Genomic DNA, 21945 nt, shown 5'->3' with positions numbered 1-21945 from the left:
TACACAGGCACAGGTGCTCTGCTTCTTCTTCTTCTTCTAAGTATTCTTCTACCTCATCCTCTAACATCCCGGCAGAGCACAGTACTACTTGGGTTAAGACTCTCGCAACACCCTCCTCTCTGCTACTCTGCTTCTCTGTATCACTCAACACGCTACTCAGTCAGCACGACTGTATTCAGCACTATATTCCTGTCGCAGATTTGGTTGTTGTATTGCCAAGTATTTATTCACAAGTGTTATCAAGTGTTTTATCAAGAGAAACGTCATAACCTTGTGACCTGCTGCAAGCACGTACTCTTCAGTAAAAACAGCCTTTTTTATAATAAAGAGACTACACCACTCTGGTCATCCGTGACTACACTAACCCAAGGGACCCCGTAGCAGCCCTGAAGGACACTGACCAAAGGGGACAAAGGTAAAATAAAAGCAGGCGTGCCATCACACCTGTGTGCCTACCCGGCACTGGCGTCACAAATTGACACCTCGAGGTCCAGCTGTACTAGCAAGTGAACGGCCAATCCTCCGAAATAACATCACACCGGGGGTACACCACCACATTGTCTTGCTTCACCAGGATACCATTCAAGAAGTTTTTAGGATAGGGAAATTGGTCTATACGTGTAACATATGGAAAAGACAGGGCCTCATGTGAATCATGATAAACTACGTGCTGCGCAGCAGAATACGTCGGTGCCATATAGGCAACGATAAATAAAAGCAGATTAGAGGTGACGAATCCTGACTGTTGTTTTATTCAGGTTTATTGTATGGATATCCTTTATTAATCGGACACTGTGCTGTGCTTTTAGTTCTGTGTAAAGTATCATTATCTCGGCCCTGGGGATATTCAGGAGGAAGAAGAGGAAGTCCAGTAATGTAAAACATGTGTTCCCCACTTTATTTCAGTCAGCAGAGAGCGGGAGCCGCTCAGATCCTGGCAGAGTCTCCATGTTAGAGTGAGGCCGCAAGGCTTTAATAGAGATGAGGTAGAGAGCAGGGCAGGAAATTCTTAGGGGCTGGGCAGGGTCTTGGCTGCAAGTTTGTAACTGGAAAATGTGAGACAGAGACAGCGCAGGCATCTGAGCTCAGGCCTGGCCGGCTGGGTACAGCGAGGTCCGTGGAGCCCCTTCTCTCCTGGCTATGGTGGCGGTGAGGGGATTGTTTATGTCCAGATACTGAAAGGTAAGGTGTATATAGTCGTACAATGTCTTAAAGGGGTTGGACAAGATTAACATTTTGTCTATGAGTCTTGTAGAGTGATTGACAGTGCTGGTCTGTAACAACACAAACCATGAGGTCACGTGACTAAAGACGCAGCCAGCACCCAGGGTCGTAGCCATACCTCCAGAATCCCTTTAAGACCCTAAAGCTCTAACATACAGCGTGTCCGTCAAGTTCCCAACTGAGTATTCTTTCATTATGAATTGTGATTTTACGTTCTTTTTATAGATATAGTTATAGTTTTATACTTTTATACTTTTCGGTTATTGCTTGGTGGTAACATGCTGTATATTTCAGTGTTTATATGCATAACGAAGTGGATTCTGCCGCTAGAGATGGGTTATCCACCTGAGATCCTGGGCAAACAGACAGGTTATTAATATTTTTATCTATGTTCACATAAGAAAGCCGCGGCTCATTGCTGGTATATGTCAGGATAACATCAAAAAGGCATCTGACGTACACTGGAGGGTACCCATGGTGAGCCCATTGATTTTCATGGACTGCACATAGTCCTTTAGCAACTACATTCTATCATATACTTTGCAGTCGTTCACTATCTGCAAGTATACATTTGGTAATGTAGACACTAATAGACTTCATTCGAGCTAGTAAAGTCAATGGGGGAGATTTATCAAACATGGTGTAAAGTGAAACTGGCTCAGTTGCCCCTACCAACCAATCAGATTCCACCTTTCATTTTCCAAAGAGTCTGTGATGAATGAAAGGTGGAATCTGATTGGTTGCTAGGGGCAACTGAGCCAGTTTCACTTTACACCAGTTTGATAAATCCTACCTTTCTGATGGCATTCTGACATATATCACCAACTTACTGCAGTTTTCTGATGCCTGAATTCACATTGTGTTCGGGCTGTATGTTGGTGGTATATGTTGGGATAAAGACAATGTATGGTGAATACGGTTATCGGTAGACTACACATGGCCCTTTAAATTTAATGGGTCCACCATAGTACATGTTGCTATATTGTTTTTCCTGTATACCAACAATGTACAGCCTTAAAGGGATTCTCCCGGATTCTCCTTTTTCAAAAACAGCGCCACCTCTGCCCTCAGGTTGTGTGTGGTATTACAACTCTGCTCCAATGAAACAGAGCTGCAAAACCCACACTCAAACTAGGGACAAGAGTGGCGCTGTTTCTGGAAGAAAAAAAAAGCGGCCATGTTTTTCTAGGCCCGGAGAACCCCCTTAACGTAATGTAAGTCCAATTGTAAGGAGGAATAATACATCACCATTTTATGGGGCCATTCTCTACACATAGCAAAATAGGTATGCAAAAAGCTTAGGCCAAACTCTTATCCAGGACCCCAGGCAGCTGTATAGTCTCTCTCTAGAGAGTATATTCACTATATACATTTTCCATTCTCATATTCCATTGTATAAATGTTAAAGGGGCACTCCAGGGAGTATTTATTTTGTGCTGTGAGAGGAGTGCCCACATGATGGCTCATACACCCTCAGAGTTCTCACCTCAAGCAACTTATTCAAGGCTGGGGTAGTTTTTGTGGCAGTTTTTTTAAGCCAAAGCCAATAATGAAGTCAAAAGAATCCAAAAATTTAAAGAAGGACATAGGGTACTGTTACACGTGATAGATTTGTAAACACCTGCATTAATTTGTTAGATTAACCCCTTAGAGTGGTGGTGATTTTAGTGCTCTCACTGCTGTTGCTAAGTCTCAGAGACCCCCCTTTCTTGGTGCCCAGATATTTCTCATTCTCTCCATTTCAGCGGGTAGAACCACAGATAGTTGTTTGCCAGCAATACTCACACAGGTATTTCTCTTTCCTTACTTATCTGGCCAATCACAGGAAAGCACCTACAAGTTTCTGCTATGCCATAAGATAGTTGCTGATTGAAATGCATTCAACTAAACAGGCTGGCAACATTCAGGGGTATGACTTAAAGAACACTATTATGCAAGGTGTTAAGCGCACTTGGTTTTCAAGGCGCTATATCAGCCGATAGGAAAGATACCACAGCCACACTGGAAGTTGTTACACTAAGCACTGAACTGATGCCTCTTTCCCTGTCTCCTGCACATAGTACTAGCTAAGCCACCCCCCCCCCCTTTTCTGTGTTCCCTCTCAGTGTCTCTGTTGCTAGAGACAGATCTTCCCTAACAACAGGCAGTGGACAGCACATTGCAGGGAAGTTAGACACATAGTTGCCTACATTTTAGGCTAGGTTATTACATGGGGGGGCACTGTTTGACACGACAGTATATTTATTCTGGCTTTGGCTTAAAAAACTATACATATACATCTAGATTTAGGATTCTATCTATTTGAATGGACGGCCAGTCAACCATACCGAATGCAATGTGATTTTTTTAAATAAAATATCTTTCCACTATAATAATGCACCCTTGGGCAGGCACGCGAATGAGTTTGAGCAACTAGCTGGAAACCAGCTTTATGTAAATAATCTGGGCTTATATCGCTGCGGCGTACATTTACAGCCGTCCTCCTGGGTACGCCTTCGCATTGCAGGCTGGTCCGTATCCGCTTTATTTATTAATACAATTGAGTATTTTATTTATACCCTCTCCTCTTGCTGAGTGTGGGTTGCAGTCGATTCTTCTTTGTATTCTGCATTATTAAGTTGCATAAAACTACAATGTGTTGTCATGACATCAGGAAATAGAATTTAAGAAATCAGAATTTTATATCCTACGCTATGGACCTGCCTTTAAACATTGAGACTTTATTTAATAGTTTTTTAGCCAGAAAGAAGTGAATTTTGGCATAGTACAGTCAGGATCTTGTCGTCTTATTAATAGATGCCAGACCCCCACCCCTACCCCCCCTTGTAGTGTCAAGTGTCATAGGGCGTCATGTTCTAATGTTCAGGGTCAGATTTGGATTTTCTAGTACTACACTAAGCTACTGTACATGGATCACTGTGACTCTCTTTACTTGGGACATCTGCTTAGACTTTAACCCCTTTATGACCACTGATACACCCAGTCATTTTTGAGCCTTGAAGAGTTTAATTTGTGTCATTGACCTGTTCAGGCTTTGGTATAGAATTATTGGCCACATATTGTAAAATCTCTTCAAAAACTATACAATGTGTAAATACTAAACTAGTACTAAAACTTCTTAGAGAGTCTTCTTAGAGAGGGAACGGCAAACAGACAGGTGAAGCATAGAGGAGTAATGTACTGTACCGGTAGTATTACTTGAAGGCTATTCTAGTTTGTCTTACAAATGAGGCAGAAGAGCTCATTTAAGCACTTTATATTATTGTCAGCCATACTGGTCACTAGCGACAGGTTTGGTCATTGGTGTAAGGTGTATGGGGCTCTCCCAACCGACTACCAACAGATGATGGTGGAGATAGGAGTCAGGTGTGGTGTCCCACCATGGGTGTTCCTTGTTTGACATCTGTCGTAAAAGCCTAGTACTCCAACCTAAGGTGGTTATGAAGATGTTTGTGAGTTTCACCGCTAGATGTCAGAATTATGTATAAGCTTGTCTATATATATATATATATATATATATATATATATATATATATTGCACAGCTGTGGTCACAGCTGCAGTGGAGATACTTCTTTCTTCCTTATCTATCTCTACTCTCCTTTCTTTGCCCACTCTCTTCTCCACCAGGGACTCTCCTCACAGGGACTCTTACATACCCTGTAGGAAGTAGTCACTTGGGGAGAGGAAGTGTAGTATCAGTTTCTCTCTGATTATCTGAGGAGTAGGACACACACAGACCAGGCATCCCTGCTGAACATAGCCAGGGCTGTGGCTCTGCCAGGTTCCCTGTCCGGGACAAACTGGCTGTGTTAGTGGACCCCTAGAAGAGGACAAGTCAGAGATCACCCAAGCCTACACTTTGAACCTCTCCAAAAAGTGCAGAACGGTATACTAAGACAGAGGAACTGACCCGGATAGAGCAAAGCAGCCGTAACCAAGGTCTACATACTCTATCTCACAGTGCGGGAGAAACCGAGACACCCTTGGACACTTAGCTTTGCTCAGGTAAATTAGTCTGAGGCTTGTGTCACCCTAGTTGGACGGGTACCCTGACACTATAGAGCAGAAGGTGGTTAGTAAAACACGGGCACAAGTATTCTTCTCTCAAGTATTCTTCTCTTCTCACAAGTATCTCTCAAGTTCCAGCACAGCACACTACTACCCTGGGTTGGGGCTCTCCCGACAAACTCCTCTCCTCCCCTCAACACTAAGCTAAACAAGCACTGCTACTCTACCTCAGCACTTAAAGTATCTCCCAGCACAGATTCGGTGAGCTCAAATTTGTATCACAGAAGTTATCTATTATCAAGCTATCCTGTATTCAGTGATCGTTGCACCAGCACCTACACATACCGGCTACATGCTCCTTGGGTTACTCTCCCCCTTCTGTGGGTGGCGGTACAGACAGTCCGGGTGGGTCATCTTCCCACTCCAGACCACTGTAACAAAAGCCCAAGGGACCCATCACAACCCGTCAGGTCACCGACATAAAAGCAGGTATACCATCACAACTGTGTTCGCACTGGCATCACAACAGTACCATCACCGGCTTAGCTGTACTGCACCGCTAACCAACCACCAGAGAAGTGGTGTTACCAGGGACAACCTAGTTAGTGACCGGTCAGGGGACCTACAGTATCACACAGGCATAATGAAAAATCACTGCCTAACGCTTTTGTTCTGGATGAGATAAACCCAGCTCTACTCAGCTCTCTGGCTGCAACTTAACCCTCCCCCATAACACACACACACACACAACCATAGAGAACGTTTCTGAACGTTTCTGTGTTTAGTGGACGACAGGGGCTGAACGGGAGAGATAACTGGCAACTTAATGATCTTTTGGTTGTCGGTTATTGAAGGTATACGCACACCTTAAGACCCTCACTAACTTCCATGCAGAGACAGAAGTGCTTAGTTCAGCTGCGCCCCTTTGTTTCTGCTTGGTTTACATAGACCAAGAAAATGACCAACATACTATGTCTGATCATTGCCTAAATATCATCGGCCCATGGCTATCCCTCCCAGCCTTCACATACGCATAAACATTCAGCATGGCCACACGTTCATGTGTTTTCTATCAGGATTGGTTAGCTGCTCTGGCGGTGGTTTATTCTTTAGTGAACAATAGTGTTTCTGGCTTCAGTGAGGGTCTTCGCACCCTCAATAGTTACAACTTTTGACACAAGTCTTTCAGCTGACAGTTATGACTTCTCTTTTTAGCTGAGTGTTCTTGTGTTTTCAATGGAGAAAAGTGGGTAAACCACTATCAAACTTTGACAGCAGATTTTCTCCCCAAGAACAAAAGGATTGGGCAATTGTAAGCCAGCATGCCCAACCCTTCTTTCATCTATCCTAAAGAGTCAGGAGGCTTCTATACACATCATATAGTTGGCCACTTTTGGATCAGCAGGTTTCAGAGTCAGATCCATATGTTTGTGTACAGCTCCCAACATATATACTGTATATCAAACGTATGCATTAAGAGGTTATCCAGTGCTACAAAAGCATGGCCTCTTTTTTTTTAGCGACAACATGACTCTTGTCTCCAGTTTGCAAATAAGCTCCATTCACTTCAATGGAACTGAGCAGCAAAACCCCGCCCAAGCTGGAGACAAGAGTGGGGCTGTCTCTGGAACAAAGTGGCCATGTTTTTGTAGGGCTGGATAACCCCTTTAACCTGACAGAGGGCAAAAGACCAGTGTTTCTTTCTTTACCGTATCCGTTTTCCGTTTTCTTTACAAACGAATCCTGCATGGTATATATTTTTAACAACCGGCGTCATTGGGCCCCTTATGCGGTAGTATGCCTGTACATTGGCATACATTGGAGAATTCCATCAGTGATAAACAAGGGGAAATCTTTTTGACATGTGCCTCCAATGGATGGCTGAAATGGAGTCTCCACGGAGCCTAAGATACATTAAACCCAATGAACACTTTTGATTCCATTTTCGCATAGTGATCAGTGGGGGAGCGGGGGGGGGGGGCGACACATTCTGATAGACGATAACAGAAATAAAAAAAAAAAATTCACCCAGCAGACAGTTTCCATGGACACGCAAGAAGAAGCCTGAAAATAGCTAAATTCTAAGGCTGACCTGTGCTGATGTGGTATGTCCGAAATGAAATGTGGCTTAAAATGTCAACAGAGAGATCAAAATTAAAGTTGCCCTTGATGTCTAAATAGTTAAGCCGGGACCCATATACACATCCAAGTATTCGCTGCCACAGATGGGTTTTGTTCTTAGCTAAATAGAAGAGGACACTGCTATAGGGTATTGTGACTGGCAATGTTATGGGTGCATTAATGGGGGCACTATAGGTGGTTCGGTAGTGAAGCACTGGAGCACCAAGGGTACTGCCAGTGAAACTGTTATTATGAACATATAATATAATAACACTGAAGGTGGTATGAGAACATGTTGGCTCTGTAATAGGGGTATTGGTACGAACACTTATGGAGGTACTGTTACTTACGCTGTTATAGGTGTATTGGGGTAATGTTATAGATGTACGGAGTATTAATACTGGTATTGTTATAGGTACACTTAAGTTGGTTCTGTAATGAGGGTGCTGTGACTGACACCATGAGTGGAACTATTATATAGTATCTTCATCATTCTTCATATCGGTCGTTTGAGATCATTTATGGCTAAAAAAAAAATTGTCCAGTGTGATACCACCCTAATGCTCTGGAATGGGAGTACTGTTACAGACACTTACGATGGTACTGTTATAGGAGTATTAATATTGGTGATGCTTTAAGTACTCTAATGTTAGCTCTGTAACGGGGCACTGTTACTAAGACTGTTAGGCTCCATTCACATGGAGTAAAACTGTCGGAATTCTGCCAGCCTCCTTGTCATAATAGGAGTCTATGGGTGGCTTGCGCGCCTCCTCTCTCTACGTCTCTCCGCGCTGAAGGATGGACATGTCTCCCATAGACTCTCATTGTGACACGGAGGCTGGCGAAATTCGGTCAGTTATACTGAGTGTGAATGGAGCCTTAGGGGGTACTGTGAGTGTTAGGCGGATAAGAGGTTGGTACTGTTATGCAGGGCTCCAGATGGCGACCAAAATGGTCGCCAATGCGACTGACATATTGCAGATGGCGAACAGCCATTTGCGACTGGCCCCGGCGGCGGCGCGCTGTCTCTTTAAGGACAATGAGCTGCGCTGCTGCCTTCCCACGCGCTTCCCTGACCTCTCACACAACCTTGGCTCCAGTGGCGTAGCTACCAGGGTCGCAGCAGTCGCCGCTGCGACCCGGCCCGCTGCGAGGGGGGGCCCGCGAGGGCCAACCCTTGCCACTGCACTGCTCCCCCCTTAAATTACTCTTGTGACCGCAAGCATTGATTTGCTTGCGGTCACAAGAGCGTGCTCGTCCGGGCCCCCGGCTGATGCGCGGCTGCCGGGGGTGTCCCATCCTATCCCCAGCAGCGCGGCGCATCAGTGAGCTGCCTGGGGCCCTGACTTCCGGTACAGGAAGCGCACGTCAGAGACGCTTCCTGTGTCAGAAGTCCCAGCCCCGGCGTACAGGGAGCTCACTGATGCGCCGCGCTGCTGGGGATAGGATGGGACACCCCCGGCAGCCGCGCATCAGCCGGGGACAGCGCCTGAAGAAGAAGAGGATCGCCGGGGGAGCGGGTTGTCAGGTGAGTTTGTGTGTTAGTTTTTTTTAAATACTGCTTAGCATAGAGGAAGGGGGGGGCATCTATAATGGGGGGAAGAGAAGGGGGGGGGGCATCTATAATGGGGGGAAGAGAAGGGGGGCATCTATAATGGGGGGAGAAGAGGGGCCATCTTCAAGGGGGGGAGAGGGGGCTATCTATAAGGGGAGGGGGTATCTATAAGGGGGGGAGAAGAGGGGGCCATCTTCAAGGGGGGGAGTGGGGGCCATCTATAAGGGGAGGGGGGCATCTATAAGGGGGGGAGAAGAGGGGGCCATCTTCAAGGGGGGGAGTGGGGGCCATCTATAAGGGGAGGGGGGCATCTATAATGGGGGGAGAGAGGGGGCATCTATAATGGGGGTAGAGGGGGTCATCTATAAGGGGAGGGGGGCATCTAAAATGGGGGGGAGAGGGGGCATCTATAATGGGGGGGGAGAGGGGGCATCTATAATGGGGGTAGAGGGGGTCATCTAAAAGGGGAGGGGGTCATCTATAAGGGGAGGGGGCCATCTATAAGGGAAGGGGGGTGCAACATGCAGTGGGGGCCATCTATATATACTATAAGGGGGTCACATAGAGTCAGGGCTACCCACCAAATGAGGGTGTAAAGGGGACAGTACAGATGTGCAGTGTGTAGAGAGATGAGGATGGTGTCAGAGTGTGGAGCCTAATATGTCTGTCTGGCAGATTCTATGGATTCGTGGCTCTGAGAAGTTCTCATAACGGCCCAGGGCAGATGGAGAAGAAGATGAAAAGGAAAGAACTCCGATCAGAGAAGACGTCCCCGTGAGTCACCTGATATATCTGCGCTGTAATTTATATGGTGTATACAACCTGTGTGGAGCTGCTTCCACCTCTATATGAGTGTATGAGGTGATAGTGATCTGTGTACAGTGGATCTTATTCAGTAGCAGAGGTGGTGTTAGTCAGTATGTGCCGGTGTTAGTCGGTATGTGGCGGTGTTAGTCAGTATGTGGCGGTGTTAGTCCTTATGTGGCGGTGTTAGTCAGTATGTGGCGGTGTTAGTCAGTATGTGGCGGTGTTAGTCAGTATGTGACGGTGTTAGTCGGTATGTGGCGGTGTTAGTCAGTATGTGGTGGTAATATTTGTTACTTGTTATCCGGTACTGTGTTTTATTGGTCTCAGTATACTGGTTTTGGTCAGAAACAATGTGGTGGTGATGGTTGTGGTGTTAATATTTGCCCCTTGTATACTTGTATTATTGGCAATATTGGTCTCAGTATACAGTAACAGTATGGCGATAATATATATGGTGATAATATTTTCACTTCCTATATGCTGGTGTTATTGGTAATATCTGTCTTGGAGTGTGTGTATATATATATATATATATATATATACATATATACATACACACACATACACCTACCAGTAGCATCACTTGGTCGTGAAAGGGGGGGGGGCCCAAGTTGACCTCTCGCACCAGGGCCCAGGAGACATTAGCTACGCCCCTGCTTGGCTCCGCCTATATTCTTTAGCCAATCGCGTTTCTACCCAAACTCATGACGCAATTAAAGAAGAACCAATTAGCGTGAAGGCTGCACCAAGCACTAAGCGGGACATTAAGCACACGTATAGCGGGGGACCCGGAGGACCCGACTCGGACCTCACTACTGGAGAGCTCGGTAAGGGCGCAGAGCTGCGGGGGGACTACAGATGTCAGCATGGCCTCCCTGCAGCATCAAGTGTCAGCACGTCAGGGTAGAGAGCCGGGGGGTAACTATGGCTGCACTGGGTGATATATATATAAGTGTTGGGCAAACTGGCTGCAGACACTGGGAAATAGATATATGCACAATTATTATTATCAGGGCCCCTCAGGTGTCCGTATTGTAGGGGGTCACTTGCATTAGTCACTAGGTGAGAGATATATCTATCTATATACACATCTTTTGGGGGGTCACTATGGCTGCAGTCATAAGTCTAGCTCAGTATGTATAGACTGTTGCAAGCTTTTAAGTTCAAGTTCAGAAGAGTAAGCCTCATTAAAAGGCTAGCCAAGTGAAGCTGAAGTACTGAGTCAGACTGTATATGGTTGTCAAGTTGCAAGTTTCCATGTTGAACGTTTTCAAACTAAGAAAAGAAAGGATCTAAAGGAGGAGGATGCTGCCGTGGCCTCTGCACACAGTAAGTCCCATTTAACATAACATTAATTTTACATGGTTTAAAATGTTGGCGACCAAATATTCTATTTGGCGCCTAAATTTTTCAGGTTAGGAGCCAATGGCTCCTAGGTAAATTTTTTAGTCTGGAGCCCTGTTATGGGTACACTAACAGCAATGGGGGACTGTTACTGGCATCTTTATGGAGGTATTGTGAATGGAACTCTTATGGGGGTATTAATAATAGATTCACATATAGTAATGTATACACATAGACCTGGATGTACTTTCAATTGTGTGTGTGTGAATTGCGTGCAGTCAGACCTTCCATATTATACAGTCAGGGAGATACATAATAAACATGACAAAGACACATGATGAGGTAATAAAAGCGGGATATATGTAGAAAACCGCCGGTTGGGCTGCTATGACAATGCATTTTGGTTGTATATCCCTATGGTTAAATATAGCTTGCTGAGAATCCATTACATATTGAATAGGATGCGCCTGGGAGCAGTCCTCCTTTGTACGCCGTTTGCAATGCATTGTGGTAATAGCCGGGACACGGAATAACGTTGACAATGTGTCTTTCTGTTACAGATGCCTCAGGAACAGTATGCTCACAGGAGTACGCTCTCCAGCACCGAAGGACCCCACGTGTACAAGGTGGGGATATACGGCTGGAGGAAGCGATGCCTGTATTTCTTCGTTCTGCTCCTCATGATACTCATCCTGGTGAACCTCGCCATGACCATCTGGATCCTCAAAGTCATGAACTTTACTATTGTAAGTAACCATGGCAACCAGACTATCTAGACGGAATGGGAACAGAGGGGAGCTTCCTTATGGTGTGGAGAGAGTGAGAGGAAAAAAAAGCAGCAGGAATGGGATTATCACTCTGCGGGGGACGAGGGGAGAACAATATGGAGGTTATGGCGGGCCACGGACTACGTTTACTTCACATCGCAACTTTATCTTAAAGCTGGATTCCCACCTGGAGTGTAATTGTGCCATAGAAGCAGCGGGGAGCTGAGCCCAAGCATAGGGAGGCGTAGTTACAAATTTGGCGTACAGCGGGACGCCTGGTCAGGGTTAGCACACAGTAACTTAACACGCCGAACGGTTAATAGGGGAAAATACTGAATAATTTAACATATGGGGTTTTATAGCACGATCTAATGGCCTGTGTGCAACCTGCGGTTCTGTGAGCGACGACTCCTAGTATGCCCGTATAGCTGCGGCACGATGGTAGTCGTAATCCGGCAACTGCAGAGAGTCACAGGTGGCAGACAGTGTATGCTAAATGACAAGCATATGTTCATTGCGTGTATTTATAGGGTGTGACATCCATGAATAAAACCTCCACGAGGTGCGGTTTGCAGTTTCTCTTCTGTTTAGCACATAGACTTATATGGAAGTTGTTTTTTTTGTGTTTTTTTTTTTCGGCACATGTGTCTCAGGATTCACTGTGAAAACTAAAATTTCATGCCTTACCATATGCTGTAGGTTTTGTTTTTAGCTAAACAAAATGGGAAATATAAAAAAAAAAGATGTGTGGGCTGTCAAGTGCGCGTTTCTACCATTCGTTACATGTGGGTTGGTCAAACATCTTCATTTTCGGCCGACCATCTAATGTATATTGGGGTCTGCTGGTTGAGAAGTTGAGAAGAGGAATATGGAGCATGTTGTTTTTCAGTTTTTTTTTCAGCTTTTGTTCTCAGGGAGATAAGCCACTGCCAGAGGTGTCTGGCAGCGGCCAACTCCTGATCTCTCCATTGGCAAAAGTATGAATTATTGGCCGGCTCAGAGTTTAAGTGTAAAAAGAACCTTAAAGCATACCAAAACTTTTCATATGTCACACAGACATATTTAAAGTTATGATCAGTTGGGGGTTTGAGTGCCATGACTGATCAGGAGAACAAGCCAGAAGAACTACACCCTAAGCTGGCTCTGTGTCATATGGCCAGGATGGACTCCAAATGCAAGTCCTTGGGGTTGTCCAGGTTTCATAGACACAGAAGTGCTACTTATCAGAGACCAAACACTTAGACCCTGACTAGCAAAAAATTTCAACATCTGCCTAGGATGTGTCAAAAGTTTTTTGTAGAGTCACGAACACTTTAAATTTTTTAACGTTGAAAAAAAAATATGATATGCTTTCCTGTACACTAAAAATGACAATGCCCACCATACTCACCTCCCATGCCACTGTCCCTGTGGTCCCGACTTAAGTGCTCTTCTTCCTCCTCCTGATGACGTTTTGTGTGTGCAGGAACTACCTGCTCAGCACAGTGATTGGTTAACTGGGCACTAAACATCATCAAAAGAGGAAAGAAAAGGATCATAGCAGGGACTGGAAGACTTGACAGTAATGGGTAAGCAGGCAAGGTAAGTATACAGACTTTGTATTTCCACTACACAAGGAGATATATATATATATATATATATATATATATTCTATTTTATTATTATTATTATTATTATTATTTATTTATTTTTTAAAGAAAACCACTTTAAATGTGATATCTAGCTGATCATTGGGGATCCGACATCTGGGACCCCCACCGATCACAAGATGGAGGTGACATGTCCCCCGTGATGAACTGAGTGTACTGTGTTTTTTGGCCAGTTCTCTATTCATTGCAGCATTGCCAAACAGTGAGATGTGGAATAACCCCTTTAAGTCGGCACAGAATAACAGAGTCTTCATTAGAGAAATAACATTCATAATTTGACAGCACAAAGAAGGGGAGGTGGGGGGGCATTGACTTATTTTTGTATACTTGTATTCAAGTGACAAATGACGTATGGAGTGAATTAGGAGAGCCGGATCTTTCCTGCACACAAGCTTTATTATTTCGATTTAGAGCAGCTTTAATAGCACAGCCCGAAATAAAAAGTAGGTTAAAGGCGATGATTATATTATACTAGAGAATAATCGACTTGACAAAACTTATTTTATTGTATTTTGTACTGGTAAATTCTATTGTGCGCCTTCATGCAGCTATATACAATTGTACCCTGTTAAAGTGAACAATAAAACATTGTGGGCTGTATAAGGCTGGAAAACATGGCTCCTTTCTTCCAACACAATGCGGAACTTCGTGGAACAAAGCCGCCATGTTTTTCTAGGCCATGTACCACCCGTTTTATTATATTACATGTTCTAGACCCACGAGCATCCAACCTTCCACTTTATCACGGACCCTGCTGTGTAATGCTCTATAAATGTGATGATATATGGAGTGGAAAAAAGACAAGGATGCATTCTACTGGAAAAGCCGCCATATTGGATCAAGGGCAATAGTGGTCATGCAGCATATCTAAGAAGACCAGAATTGTATAAGAAATGTATTGCTGCAGCTAGATTTGTGTAAAGCACCATGAACAACACACTGAACACGTCAAATAGCTATGCATCACAGGGAACGTTCCCGGTTGTTGTTGCAACTTTCCATGTTGCTAACTGTTGAACCACAAGAAATATTGCAATCGATTTCTGAGACAATTCTGCTCTTTGATATGCCACATGACCACCTTCCCAATAGAAAAATTTGCCCTTTATCCAATATCAGGGATTTCAAGATGTTCCTGACATGGTCTAAAAGATCGGCCCCTTCAAAAATTTTGCCTTTCGTTTGAAAAATAAAAAGGGGTCCAGAGGGGTGTTGAATGGACTTTCCAAACTTTTCAGTTTCATCAACATTCTCTTGACAAAACTTGGACCAAACTTTTTTGGTATGGGGGTTCTATACAGAGTCGTATAAGGGCTAGTGTTGAGCGGTCTTGCCAAACTAATCAAGTTCAGCAACGCTTTCCGAACATGATCGATCAATATTTGACTCCCGAGGGCTTGGTAAGTTGTATGCCGCCATGGGCAGTCCTGGATAACACGGATACAGTCCTAGGGCAGGCTACTGCATTATCTGTACTCAGAAATATCACTGTGTTATCTGTGGTGTTACATAGGACTGCAGGTGACTACTACATTATCTGTACTCAGAGATATCACTGTGTTATCTGTGGTGTTACATAGGACTGCAGGTGATAGCTACTGCATTATCTGTACTCAGAAATATCACTGTGTTATCTGTGGTGTTACATAGGACTGCAGGTCACTACTACATTATCTGTACTCAGAGATATCACTGTGTTATCTGTGCTGTTACATAGGACTGCAGGTGACTACTACATTATCTGTACTCAGAGGGATATCACTGTGTTATCTGTGCTGTTACATAGGACTGCAGGTGACAGCTACTACATTATCTGTACTCAGAGATATCACTGTGTTATCTGTGGTGTTACATAGGACTGCAGGTGACAACACAGTGATATCTGAGTACAGATAATGTAGTAGTCACCTGCAGTCCTATGTAACACCACAGATAACACAGTGATATCTCTGAGTACAGATAATGTAGCTGTCACCTGCAGTCCTATGTAACACCACAGATAACACAGTGATATCTCTGAGTACAGATAATGTAGTAGCTGTCACCTGCAGTCCTATGTAACACCACAGATAACACAGTGATATCCCTCTGAGTACAGATAATGTAGTAGTCACCTGCAGTCCTATGTAACACCACAGATAACACAGTGATATCTCTGAGTACAGATAATGTAGTAGCTATCACCTGCAGTCCTATGTAACAGCATAGATAACACAGTGATATCTCTGAGTACAGATAATGTAGTAGTCACCTGCAGTCCTATGTAACAGCACAGATAACACAGTGATATCTCTGAGTACAGATAATGTAGTAGCTGTCACCTGCAGTCCTATGTAACAGCACAGATAACACAGTGATATTTCTGAGTACAGATAATGTAGTAGATGTCACCTGCAGTCCTATGTAACAGCACAGATAACAAAGTGATATCTCTGAGTACGGATAATGTAGTAGATGTCACCTGCAGTCCTATGTAACAGCACAGATAACACAGTGATATCTGAGTACAGATAATGTAGTAATCTGTGGTGTTACATAGGACTGCAGGTGACTACTACATTATCTGTACTCAGAGATATCACTGTGTTATCTGTGCTGTTACATAGGACTGCAGGTGACTACTACATTATCTGTACTCAGAGGGATATCACTGTGTTATCTGTGCTGTTACATAGGACTGCAGGTGACATCTACTACATTATCTGTACTCAGAGATATCACTGTGTTATCTGTGGTGTTACATAGGACTGCAGGTGACAACACAGTGATATCTGAGCACAGATAATGTAGTAGTCACCTGCAGTCCTATGTAACACCACAGATAACACAGTGATATCTCTGAGTACAGATAATGTAGCTGTCACCTGCAGTCCTATGTAACACCACAGATAACACAGTGATATCTCTGAGTACAGATAATGTAGTAGTCACCTGCAGTCCTATGTAACACCACAGATAACACAGTGATATCTCTGAGTACAGATAATGTAGTAGCTATCACCTGCAGTCCTATGTAACAGCACAGATAACACAGTGATATCTCTGAGTACAGATAATGTAGTAGTCACCTGCAGTCCTATGTAACACCACAGATAACACAGTGATATCTCTGAGTACAGATAATGTAGTAGCTGTCACCTGCAGTCCTATGTAACAGCACAGATAACACAGTGATATCTGAGTACAGATAATGTAGTAATCTGTGGTGTTACATAGGACTGCAGGTGACTACTACATTATCTGTACTCAGAGATATCACTGTGTTATCTGTGCTGTTACATAGGACTGCAGGTGACTACCAGGGGCGGATTAACTTTACCATAGGCCCCGGGCTGTTCACCAGGCCTGGGCCCCCCCACCCCACTGTAACTATGGCAGCACTAGCGTGGTGTTCATCGTACAGTATAGATAATGTCATGATGTCCTGATTTGTGCAAAATTGCCATTAAAAAACAGTGATTTTTTGCAAATCATGGCGGAAGTGTAGCCAGGAGACAGTACACCACTGAAAGTAGAAGTCTTTTTGGGTGGTTATGGGCCCCCCAGGAGCTCAGGGCCCCGGGCTGCCGCCCGAAACGCCCCTATTATAATCCACTACTGAGGGCAGCATTCAACTTAACCAGCCGCAGGGAGTTAAATGCCGAGTGTTTGGGTTCGGAGAACATTGCTGAGCTCAAACAGTTCTTCGAGTCCGCTCAACACTAGTCCTAAGACTTATGACTCTGTATAGAACCCCCTATACCAGTGTTTCTCAACTCCAGTCCTCAAGACCCACCAACAGGTCATGTTTTGAGGATTTCACAGGTGATATAATTATAGTCAGTGCACCAGTAACTGGCACAGCTGTTCTTTGTATGGGATATCCGCAAAACATGACCTGTTGGTGGGTCTTGAGGACTGGAGTTGAGAAACACTGCCCTATACTGAAAAGTTTGGCCGAAGTTTCGACCCTTACTGAATCAAGTCATTGATTAAACCAAGGGCCCAATTACACGGAGCAATAATCGGTCGATCATGCCGATTCGGGCAATTATTGCTCCATGTAATAGAGGCAATGAACAGCTGACGACAACAATCATCGGCTGATCGTTGGTTTAGGTTTGGACCTAAAATCGTTTGGCGCTGACTGCGCATCTCTAAGTGTGATAGCCATGTGCGGCCGACAGCAGTAATCAGGCAGTAAGGGCTGCATGGATATCGTTAGCAATGTCCGCACAGCCCTTGCCCAAACACCTGATACCTTACCTCTCCCCGCTCCCGGTCTTCTCTCCTGTGCTCCGCAGCTTCCCGGTCCCGATGGCTACAGCGTCTGAGTGTCCTGTCAGCTGATGGCCGCTCAGCCAAACACAGGCCACGGCGGTCCCATCATGTGATTGGCTAAGTGGTCTGTCAGCTGACAGGCTGCTCAGACGCTGCAGCCGTGACCAGGAAGCCACAGAGAACAGGAGAGAAGACCGGGAGCAGAGAGTGGTAAGGTATCAGGTGTTTGGGCACGGGCTGCAGGGACATCGCTAATGATTATCGATGAACTATTATCGGGCTGTCTAATAGGTCCAGTAAACGAGCACCGATCGAGCTCGTTTACAAAAATGATCAGACTGTGGTCGGCCCGTGCAATAGCACCCTTAGTCCTTGACATTGGATAGACTAAAACGGATAAAATCCGCAACTAGGGCAATGTCTACGTCTACCGGAAAGATTATTTCTGGACACATTCCATATTAACCTTTAGTAATTGGATATGCAATAAAAATCATCCAAAGTTTTTGAAATCTCCAAGCCGGAGTATATGATTACTAATAGAGATGAGCGAACCGGGTTTGGGTTCGAGTCCATCCGAACCCGAACGTTCGGTATTTGACTAGTTGGGGCTGCTGAACTTGGATAAAACTCTAAGGTTGTCTGGAAAACACGGATACAGCCAATGACTATATCCATGATTTCCACATGGCCTTAGGGCTTTATCCAAGTTCAGCAGCCACCGCTAATCAAATGCCGAATGTTCAGGTTCGGATCGACTCCAGCATGCTCCAGGTTCACTCATCTCTAATTACTATTAAAGAATGTAAACATTTTTCTAATATTCCGAAAAAGTCTTCCACGCCAGGCGGTGACTACTTAAGCCCAAGGAAAGATTAGTCGGATGATATTTGGAGCAGTAGAGGACTCGGCGTCCATGGCTAGACTTTAAACCACAGCAACAGAAAAGCTGAATGGAGTAAAGGTGACGTTTTTGACTCTTCTTCCCCGTGAACAGTAAAAGGCACGTAACGGAATCAAATTCAGGGAGGGATTTGGAGCAAATATCATCATTTTCCTGGTAATCCCGATGTCTCGGCGGGGAGCATGCCTGGCTTTGTAATTAAAGGCTTTGTGTGGGGAAATATTGAGAACAAAGTGGTTTCATCTCACCTGCCGTCCTTTCCCGTAGACTCATTTAGCGAGGGTTTTTATGTTCTAGGCGTGTGTGGGTTCGCGTGTTTACTCCTCGGTGTTTACCGCCAGCATTAAACCATTATCATTCACACTGGGATAAGTAGATGCATAACTGGACCATGGCGGGGCGAGGGTTTTACGCCTCTTTCTGCTCTGGTGTCTTCTCATCTCGCTTGTAGAAATTGATTCTAAAAGGCTTTGCTGGGATTATGTAAATGGACGGGGGGAAAAATGGTCATGTCAAGTTCTTCGCCGTCCTTATATACAGTGATCGAGTATAACGTTAAATCCGCCCGCCTAATATTGTGTAGGTCACCGTTGTGCTGACAAAGACAGCTCTGATCTGTCAAGACTTGGACGTTGTGTGAAATAAAATGCAATACCAGACCACTCCATGGTTCAGTTCTGATGATTATTGTAAGCTTCCTTTGAAGCTTTGACCCGTTTCTGGTTCTCAGGGCTTCCAGTACTTATCAGCTGCTGTATGTCCTGCAAGAAGTGGTGTTTACTTTCCAGTCTGACACAGTGCTCTCTGCTGCCACCTCTGTCCATGTCAGGAACTGTCCAGAGCAGTAGCTAATCCCTATAGAAAACCTCTCCTGCTTTGGACAGTTCCTGACATAGACAGAGGTGGCAGCAGAGAGCACTGCAGGGCCGGCTACAGGTTTTTGCGGGCCCTTGGGCGACAGAGCCACAGTGGGCCCCTCATCCATCCACTATGCACCCATCATCACAAACACACATTATTGACAGACACTGACTGACTGCCTGACACAGACACTGACTGACTGACACAGACACCATACCTCCCAACCGTCCCGGATTTCGCGGGACAGTCCCGTTTTCGGGGTTCTGTCCCGCGGTCCCGGAACGGCCCCCCGTGTCCCGCATTTTAAGTGGCCCCAGCGAAAAAAACAATAAATCAGTTACTCACCTGTCCTCCGGTCCCAGCAGCTCATCTCCCGGCAGAGCGCGCACTCCCGTCATCCTCCGGGGCGGGCAGCGGGGGTACAGAGTCACTAACTGTACCGGAAGTGACCTGCTCATGAATCACTTCCGGCACAGTCAGTGTCTGTATACCCCGCTGCCCGCCCCGGAGGATGACGGGAGTGCGCGCTCTGCCGGGAGATGAGCTGCTGGGACCGGAGGACAGGTGAGTAACTGGTTTATTGTTTTTGCCGCTGGTGCCACACTAATGGGGGGATTGGCTACTCTGTGGGGCGCTATATGGGGTATTGGCTACTATGTGGGGGGATTGGCTACTATGTGGGGCACTATATGGAGGCATTAGCTACTATATGGGGGGCATTGGCTACTATGTGGGGCATATTTGGGGGATTGGCTACTATGTGGGGCATATATGGCGGCATTGTTTACTATGTGGGGCATATATGGGGGATTGGCTACTATGTGGGGCATATATGGGGGATTGGCTACTATGTGGGGCACTATATGGGGGATTGGCTACTATGTGGGGCATATATGGGGGCATGGCTACTATGTGGGGCACTATATGGGGCATTGGATACTATGTGGGGCACTATATGGGGCATTGCTACTATGTGGGGCTCTATATGGGGGCATTGGATACTATGTGGGGCACTATATGGGGCATTGGATACTATGTGGGGCACTATATGGGGGATTGGCTACTATATGGGGCACTATATGGGGGCATTGGCTACTATGTGGGGCTCTATATGGGGGCATTGGATACTATGTGGGGCACTATATGGGGCATTGGATACTATGTGGGGCACTATATGGGGGATTGGATACTATGTGGGGCACTATATGGGGGATTGGATTCTATGTGTGGCACTATATGGGGGGATTGGATACTATGTGGGGGATTGGATACTATGTGGGGCACTATGTGGGGGATTGGATACTATGTGGGGCACTATGTGGGGGATTGGATACTATGTGGGGCACTATGTGGGGGATTGGATACTATGTGGGGCACTATGTGGGGGATTGGATTCTATGTGGGGCACTATGTGAGGATTGGATACTATGTTGGTCACTATATGGGGGCATTGGATACTATGTGGGGCACTATGTGGGGGATTGGATACTATGTGGGGCACTATGTGGGGGATTGGATACTATGTGGGGCACTATGTGGGGGATTGGATACTATGTGGGGCACTATATGGGGGCATTGGATACTATGTGTGGCACTATTGGGGGGATTGAATACTATGTGGGGCACTATAATGGGGGATTGGATACCATATAGGGCATTTTTGGCGGGATTGGATACTGTATAGGGCACTATTCAGTCAGCAGCATGTGGTGACTGTAGGGGAGTGGCTATGGAGGGTTGATATAGGGGCGTGGCTATGGAGGGTTGCTATGGGGGTGTGGCTATGGAGGGTCGCTATGGGGGCGTGGCTATTGGGACCGCGGCGCACATGTCCCTCTTTGCTCTTTGCAAAAGTTGGGAGGTATGCAGACACTGATTGACACTGACTCACTCAGACACTGACACACAGCACTTACAGCTCAGTCTTCTCCCTCTTCCTCTCTGTCAGCCAGCTCTCCACACTGTAAGGTTGAGGACCTTCAAGTCATGTGATCAGGTCCTTCACCCTTTTCCCTCTCTCATTGCAGGTCCTGCTCCGTCTCCTGTGTCTTCTAATGTTCAGCGCTTACCCTACACTACAGTGAGTGGGTTGAACATTAGAACACGGTCACCCTCTCCCTCTCTGGGCCCCTAGAGGCGCTGTGGCCCAGGTAAGCCCTGGCACTGTGTCAGACTGGAAAGAATACACTGCTTCCTACAGAACATACAGCAGCTAATAAGTACTGGAAGGCTGGAGATTTTTAAATAGAAATAATTTACAAATCTATATAACTTTCTGATTTAAAAACATTTTATTTTCCCTCCCGGGGTACCCCTTTTAAGGAAATACTGTATACACACACTGGTCTAAAGAGCTTACAGTCTACATCTCCATATGTGATAAGGTGTAGCCATGGTCACACTGGTAGATTGTCGGATTGTTAGCAGAAGTCTCTAACTCATTT

General features: G+C 45.4%; 1 protein-coding gene across 6 annotated transcripts in view; it reads left to right on the top strand.

Moving 5' to 3' along the window:
• SGCD (sarcoglycan delta) overlaps positions 1-21945 on the top strand; it is a 474695-nt gene that overhangs the window by 314754 nt on the left and 137996 nt on the right. For 5 of the 6 annotated variants that reach the window (XM_069968891.1, XM_069968911.1, XM_069968908.1 and 2 more), the window contains one exon: positions 11621-11806. In XM_069968891.1, the coding sequence (XP_069824992.1) occupies positions 11621-11806 (186 nt within the window). Of the gene's footprint in view, positions 1-1036; positions 1183-11620; positions 11807-21945 lie in introns of those variants that run through there. The other variant, XM_069968928.1, reaches the window with a different exon arrangement.

This window comes from Dendropsophus ebraccatus, chromosome 1 (assembly GCF_027789765.1).
Source record: "Dendropsophus ebraccatus isolate aDenEbr1 chromosome 1, aDenEbr1.pat, whole genome shotgun sequence".
In the NCBI taxonomy this organism is placed as follows: domain Eukaryota; kingdom Metazoa; phylum Chordata; class Amphibia; order Anura; family Hylidae; genus Dendropsophus; species Dendropsophus ebraccatus.
Note: the sequence above shows the minus strand (reverse complement) of the source record. Positions and strands in the feature narration are given on the sequence as shown.